General features: G+C 51.7%; 1 protein-coding gene across 2 annotated transcripts in view; it reads right to left on the bottom strand.

Annotated features, from left to right (window-relative positions):
- Window positions 1-7,100, bottom strand: part of CARS1 (cysteinyl-tRNA synthetase 1) — a 44,741-nt gene that overhangs the window by 27,242 nt on the left and 10,399 nt on the right. For both annotated transcript variants that reach the window (XM_023724393.1, XM_023724394.1), the window contains 3 exons: window positions 5,996-6,092; window positions 5,731-5,829; window positions 4,559-4,708 (listed from right to left, as the gene is read on the bottom strand). In XM_023724393.1, the coding sequence (XP_023580161.1) occupies window positions 4,559-4,708; window positions 5,731-5,829; window positions 5,996-6,092 (346 nt within the window). The remainder of the gene's footprint in view (window positions 1-4,558; window positions 4,709-5,730; window positions 5,830-5,995; window positions 6,093-7,100) is intronic.

Consider the following 7,100-nt stretch of genomic DNA (forward strand, 5'->3'; position numbering starts at 1 on the left):
TGGGCCGCCGAGCAATGTGCAGCTAAGTCATAAGTGCCCGATGAAAAGCTAATCTGAAGAACACCATACTCTTATGAATTAAAAACACACTACCGAATAATCTCTGGGGTTAAAAAGAAACCCAAATGGAAATAACCAACTGTCCAGGAGTGAACGTGGTCCAAACTGATAGAAGTGGCAATGACGCTCAGAAACGTGTGGCCTGAGACACGGCCACCAAGAACGAGCTAAGCTCCAGTTTTCAGAAGTGAGGCAAAAAGAGCAGAAGAAACAGGAAGAAAGAAGGAGGAATGAGCTAATTCAAACGGGGCAAAAATGAACGAAACAGGAAAGACAGAACAGAGAGGATCACCAAAGCTGAAAGCTGGACACCTGAAATGGTTCTTGGAGACAACAATTCCAAGGAAACCCCGCTCCCCGTGTCCCGCGTGGAAGCTGACAGGCTGCAGATGGCCAGAAGACACCACCACAGGAGCCTCCCGCCCTGCTAGATACCAGTCACGAGACAGCAAGGGACTCGCACAGGGAGACAGGGTGGAGCCGAGGGCGCCCTGCGGGGCTGGGAACCTGGCCCAGCGCAGGGATGGCACCGCAGACACCCGGGGGAAGGAGGGGCTTCTGTATTTGGGGAAGGAAGGGACTGGATGCCTACTCACACCGTTCCCAGAAACTGATTCTTAGAGGGACTGAAGCCTTGCACGTGAAGAGGCAAACTCTAAAGACTTCAGAGGGAAATACAGGAGAATCCCTTTCTGTCTCCCGGTGGGAAGACTTCTTAAGATACAGAAGTCCTAACTAGAAAAGAGAAACCTGACGTGTTTAGTTCCAATAAAACCAGGACCCTCTGCTCGTCAGGAGGCATTCCTGGTGGAGCAAATTGTTTGTGCTCGATTACTAACTGAAAGGTTGGAGGTTTGAGTCCACCCAGAGGTGCCTCAGAAGAAAGGTCTGGTGATCTACTTCTGAAAAACCAGCACCGTTCTACTCTGACACACGTGGGGTTGCCATGAGTCAGAACTGACTCCACAGCAACTGGTTTGGTTTTCGTTTACTGGAAGAAAGTCAAAGAAAAGGCACAAATTGGGGAAAGTATTTGCAACACGGAGCCCTGGTGGCGCAGTGGTTAAGAGCTCAGCTAATAACCAAAAGGCTGGCAGTTGGAATCTACCAGCTGCTCCTTGGAAACACTATGGGGAAATTCTACTCTGTCCTATAGGGTCACTATAAGTCAGAATCGACTCAAAGGCAAATGGGTTCTTTTTTTTTTTTTGGTTACTTGTAACATGTTTAATTAACAAAGGATTAATATCTGGGACACACAGACTAATTACAGACCACTAAGGAAACAACAAATAACCCAGGGAAAATAGGGCCAAAAGGCACGTGCCCGGGAGGTGCCTGGTGGCAGGTGAGCCGGTGAGAACACAGCCAGCGCCACTAGAGCTTGGAGAAACGCCAGGTCCAGATAGCATCACCACTCTCCACCCTCCCTGGCGTGAAGGACACAGCCCGGCAACCCTGAGCCCTGGCGTAAATGCAGATAATATTCTGGAAATGCACTGATAGTCTGGGAAACAATCTGGCATCATCTTATCACTGCGCACTGGAGTGACCCAGCAGGCGTGAGGCCGCCACCTTCAGGAAGGCCCTCGGCAGGCTGCCGGCAGCTGAGGCTGGGACGCCACAGCCCGAGAAGCTGCTGCCTGGACTGTCTGCATACACAAGGTGGTTTACACCAAACACCCTTACTGCTGGAGTCGGGAATTGGGATACCCGCCAGGTGACCAACACCAATGAAAACCTGGGCGCAGAGTCTGAGGGGCCTCCCCCGGGCAGACGCAGCCGGGGCACGGGGGGCCTCCCCTGGCAGATGTGGCCTGCGCACGGGTGGGCCTCCCCTGGCAGACATGGCTGGCGCACCGGGGGGCCTCCCAGGTCAGACAGGTCAGCGCATGGGGCTGCATTTTTGATGCAAAGGGAGAGTGGGCTGGGTGTGACCTCCAGGGCAGAACTCCTACAGACTCTGCCTGGGCTCCCTACCGACAGGCCGTGCAGCCTGTCTCAGGGATAAGCCTCAGCCCTGAGTGCAGTGATGTGCCGAGTCCGTGCATCCTTCTGCGAGTCACTGGACTTGCAGGGGGGAGAGGGGGCCCTCGGGGATCCGACAGGCACCCAGACGCATCCCCTCAGCCCGCAGTTCCTCTCCTGGGAGCTCTGGCACGCGTGCACCCAGAGACAGACACAGAACAGCTCATGGCGGCACTGCAGGCCACCACAAAACCTGACTGCTGTCACACAGCTCACAGACGGGCCCAGCGTCCACAGAGCCCACAGACAGGAAACGAGAGCTGCAGCTCCCACCCGCAGATCCACCTTAGAGATGCAACTCGCGTGAAATGGCCGGTCCTCAAGGCAGTCTACATGGGCATTACGTGTCATTAGGGAACACTAAGAAGGAAAACGCCAGAGGACACAGGAACTCTGCCCACTGGCTCCTGGAGGCAGCGGGCTGGGACCCGTGATGCCTGGGTGCTGGCAGCGCTCGGGTCCTAAAGCCAGGGGTGGGCTCTTGGTGTGTCTCCTGAACCTTCAGCGCTCACATCTACACTACATGCATTCTGTCAGGCTTCTAGGTGTCCAGTGAGGTTCCAGCGGGTGACCAGCAGGCGGCGCTGGCGTAAAGGAGAAGGGCCATCTGGGTGCCATTCAGGGTGACGGTGAACTGGGAGCACAAGGGAGCCCAGGCTGGGTGTGCCATTAGGGGTGGCCGCTCTGGCAGGGAGAGCCCAGAACGAAGAGGGTCAGGGTACCCCTTTTAGCCAAGGCCCTTGTCATGGATTTGTCCCCCAGAAATATCTGTCAGCTTGGCTGGGTCATGATTCCCCGTGTATGATTGTGTAATCTGATGTGATTTCCTTAATGTGTTGTAAATTCTATCACTATGATGAGGTTATACTGATGAGGTTGACAAGATTAGACAGTGTCTTAATGCAATCTCTTTTGAAGTATAAAAGAGACAAGCGAGCAGAGACACATAGGAACCTCATACCACCAAGGAAGCAGTGCTGGGAGCGGAGCGCATCCTTTGGACCTGAGGTTCCTGCGCAGAGAAGCTCCCAGACCAAGGGAAGACTGGTGCATCACGAGGACCTTCCTCCAGAGCCGACAGAGAGAGAAAGCCTTCTCCTGGAGCTGATGCCCTAAATTTGGACTTGTAACCTACTGGACTGTGAGAGAATAAATTTCTGTTGTTAAAAACCACTCACTTGTGGTATTTGTTAGAGCAGCACTAGATGGCTGAGACAGCCCTCATTTTCGGGTGAAGTAAAAGAGCCGGCGAACACGAGGCCCCAAATTCAGCTGGCACTCCCCGCTCCATACACCCCACCACTCCATTCAACTTCAGTCTGCCTCAACTTCCTGCAGTGGCTGTTGTTAAGAAATAGCAGTGCACGCCCGTTCATTGGCCTAATAACGTGTTTAGTGCTTCTGTTCTACCTCCTAGTTCGTTGTGTAGCGCCTGGGGTCTTAGAAGCTTGCAAGTGGCCATCGAAGGCACAACTGGTCTCTATTTGCCTGGAGCAACAGAGGAAGAAGGAGAGCCAGGAATAGGAGGAGGGAATGGAATGTGTGGCCAATTGCCTCCATGAACAACTGCCTTCTTTGCCAAGAGACCAGAACAACTGGATGGTGCCCAGCTACCGTTACTGAACATTTTGATTGGAGATACTATAGAAGAATCCTGATCAAAAGGAGGAAAAATGCAGAACAGAATTTCAAATTCTCATGGACTGTAGACTTTCTGAAGCCACGGGGGCTGGATGAAGCCCTGAAACTATTGCCCTGAGATAATCTTTAAACTTTAAACCAAAAATATCCCCTCAAGTCTTCTTAAAACCAAATCATGGTTTAGCTTAACAAGTAAAAAACATCCCTTCAGCACTGTGCTCTTTTCAGAACTATCTATACGGGATCAAAGTGACAATAGCAATAAGAAAAATTAGACAGGAACCTTAGGGAGCAGTGAGTTTATGTTAATCGGGGAAGAATACCTCAGAGAAGGAGGGTGAGAATGGTTGCACAACTCAGAGAACATCATCAATGCCACTGAACCGTACAGGGAGAAACTGCTGAACTGGTCTATGTTCTGCTGTATAGATTCTCAACAACAACAAAACAAATCTTAAAAGATTAAAAAAAAAATGTGTCAGTGGGAGCTGCTGGACAATCCTGGAACCTTTTCACAGCAATGTCCTACTTGTCTAATGGGAGGGTGGGCAGGAGGTGGGGGCAGGGCAGCACAAAGGCTCAGGCATGGGACTGTGCACCTTACTCCAGTGGCCCTGACTTTGCACCCAGGAGGCAGACCAGGACCAGGAAATGGGGCAGAGGGGCAGGGTGGGGGCACCAACGTGGCCCCCAGGGAACTGGACCACCTGTCATGCACAGCTTCCAGAGGTGCGGCCCAGGCTATATCAGGTTAAGACACAGAATCCCACCTGTGCACCCCTGCTATGTGAACACCCAAGGGCTGGCCAGGACACACTTCAAATCCCACCTCAGCACAGCTGCTGATCTCTTCTGCGGGGAGCTTGGCCTGCACGGCCTTCTCAAGCGGCTCGGCGGCCAGCTCCACGGTGCGCTGGGTCCTCTCGAGCATCTGCCTTTTATTGGGATCCGTTGTCTCCTTCACTTTCGCTGAGAACGGCTGCAGCGAGAAGGACAGGTCGAAGGTTAGACTCTGCTCAGGGAAACCTGGTGTTCATGAAGGCGACTGAAAGGTGATGAGAGTTCTTTCCACAGTCCCGTGACTTTGAAGAAATCTGAATTCTTTTCTCCAAGCAGCGGTAGGCGAGGGCTCTGCCCAGGCACAGCCCAGCAGCTGCTTTTGGACAGGGCCTTTCCCCTACCCGCCATGCCTCCGTTTCTCTAATGTAAGAGCAGTACTTCTGGGCTATCTGAGGGGTTAAACCAGCTGGTTCATCTAATCAGCCCCGAGGAGTGCCCAGCACCTGGTGAGCCCTTGGTGTCAGCCACCTCCCGCGGGAAGGGCTCTCGGCTCCGTGTCCAGCCTCCAGGGCCTGACAGAGTGCAGGGCTCTGACTGTACCCTGTTCTCCTCGCAGAGATAAACCGCCGCAGGCACAGCAGACTTTATGACAGACAATGAAATGCCTTATCCTACCTGATCTTGCTACGTACTACAAAATTTAATGTTTGTACAACTCTTCATTCAAAATTAAAATACTAAAATCGGTGAGAACTGACTCTGGTTACCTGCTTCCGCAAAGACTACAGCCTAGGCAAGCCTCCGGGGCAGTTCTACTCTGTCACACAGTGCTGCCATGAGTCAGAATCAACTCGATGGCACCCAACAACTTCAAATAATTCCAAGATATGTATGACATCGCCAATCCCAAACCCCGGTGTCACTTCTGCATCTCTGACTTGGCGGTGCCCCGGACGCCGAGGGTGAGATGGAGTGGTAGGAAGCACATTTACGTGTGAGGCAGATTAGAGTCGCTGCGTGGAATCCAGGAACTGCTCTACATCCTGCCATGTGTGTCTTTCCTGGAGGCTTCCTCACAGGTTGCGGGACCAGCTCTATCAAGATCTTGGTGACCCACGACAGAGCTATGTGTGTTTTGCCAACACCCACTGCAGACAGACTAGGGACGGGGCCCCCAGTCAGCCTCTGAGGCCGGTGGTCTGGGGCCCACGGAAGGACCACCTGCAGGGCAGCACGTATGTCCTCGAGGAGCTGGGCTGCCTGGGGCTGCTTCTCCCGGTACCTCTCGAATAGGTGGTTCTGCCGCGCCCGCCTGATGATCTGGGAAAGAAAGAAACGCTGACTCATGAGGGGATTCCAACCATGTTGACCAGGTGCAGACCTACCCTCGCTGAATCCCACACTATTTACTGATTTATCCAAGAGCCAAGTCTCCCTCCATCATAATTCTGTGTCTTTAGAATTTAACCTGGAAAACGCCCCTTACCTTATCATCGATGTCCGTGATGTTCATGCAATAAAAGACGTCATATTTGAAGTAATCCTTCAACACTCTTCTCAGGATATCAAAAGAGATATAGGACCTAAAGGAAGGAGAAGAAAGCATTTCCAAACTGCAGACCGTGTGCATGATGTTAGCAGGGCAACTTGAGAGGGTCCAAGTAGAAGGATTCCAGGACATTCACCCCAGCGGCACCTACTCTACTCAAGCTACCCTCCGTGACTGAGTCACAGCCACGTTCAGCCTCAGGCCTGAGGCTCATGGAAAGCCCACAGCTGAGCTTGACGATGAAGAAAAGTTTTAAGGGACACAGACAAAGTATCTGGATGTGTCCCAGGATATTAATGACAGGGCTATGGGGGATGGTTCTCTTTGGTTATCAGCATTTTCTAATTTTTCTACAATGAACACAGATTACTTTATATAATTAAAAAAATCTATTTTAAAGATAAGTCTAGGCATACACCCAAAAGACTGGAAAGCAGGGACGCAAACAGAAACCTGCACACCAGCGTTCACAAGAGCACTATTCGCAAGAGCCAGAAGGTAGATACTACCTTCAGCACCCATGCCCAGAGAAACGGGTGAACACACTGTGGTCCAGCTGTACAGTGGAATGTTACTCAGCCTTGAAGAGAAAGGAAGCTCTGACACACGCTACAACACGGATGAACCCTGAACACGCGACACTGAGGGAAACAAGTCAGCCACAAAAGTCAGAAATCAAACATTGACTGAGCTCACTCACAGCGAATATCTAGAATACACAGATGCCTAGAGACCATAGTTTACTAACGGTTAGCCGGGGGCGGGTGGGAGGGGAGATGGGGGTCGGGGGGCTGCTTAGGGGCACAGAGTTTCTGTTGGGGCGATGAAAACGGAGGAGAGCGGTGACGGTTCCACAACACGATGAACGTAATTAAAGCCCCGGAAATACATGCGTAAAAATGATTGAATTGGTAAATGTTTTATTACATATATTTCACCAAAACAAAAGTTCAGGGTTGATTTTCTTGTCAAATATCAGGTCATCTCTAGCCCATCAAAGATCTCTTGAAGATCTTAATCTGGGAACCCTGCCTCCCGGCCC

The sequence above is a fragment of the Trichechus manatus genome, unplaced genomic scaffold (genome assembly GCF_000243295.1).
Source record: "Trichechus manatus latirostris isolate Lorelei unplaced genomic scaffold, TriManLat1.0 scaffold00244, whole genome shotgun sequence".
Classification (NCBI taxonomy): Eukaryota; Metazoa; Chordata; class Mammalia; order Sirenia; family Trichechidae; genus Trichechus; species Trichechus manatus.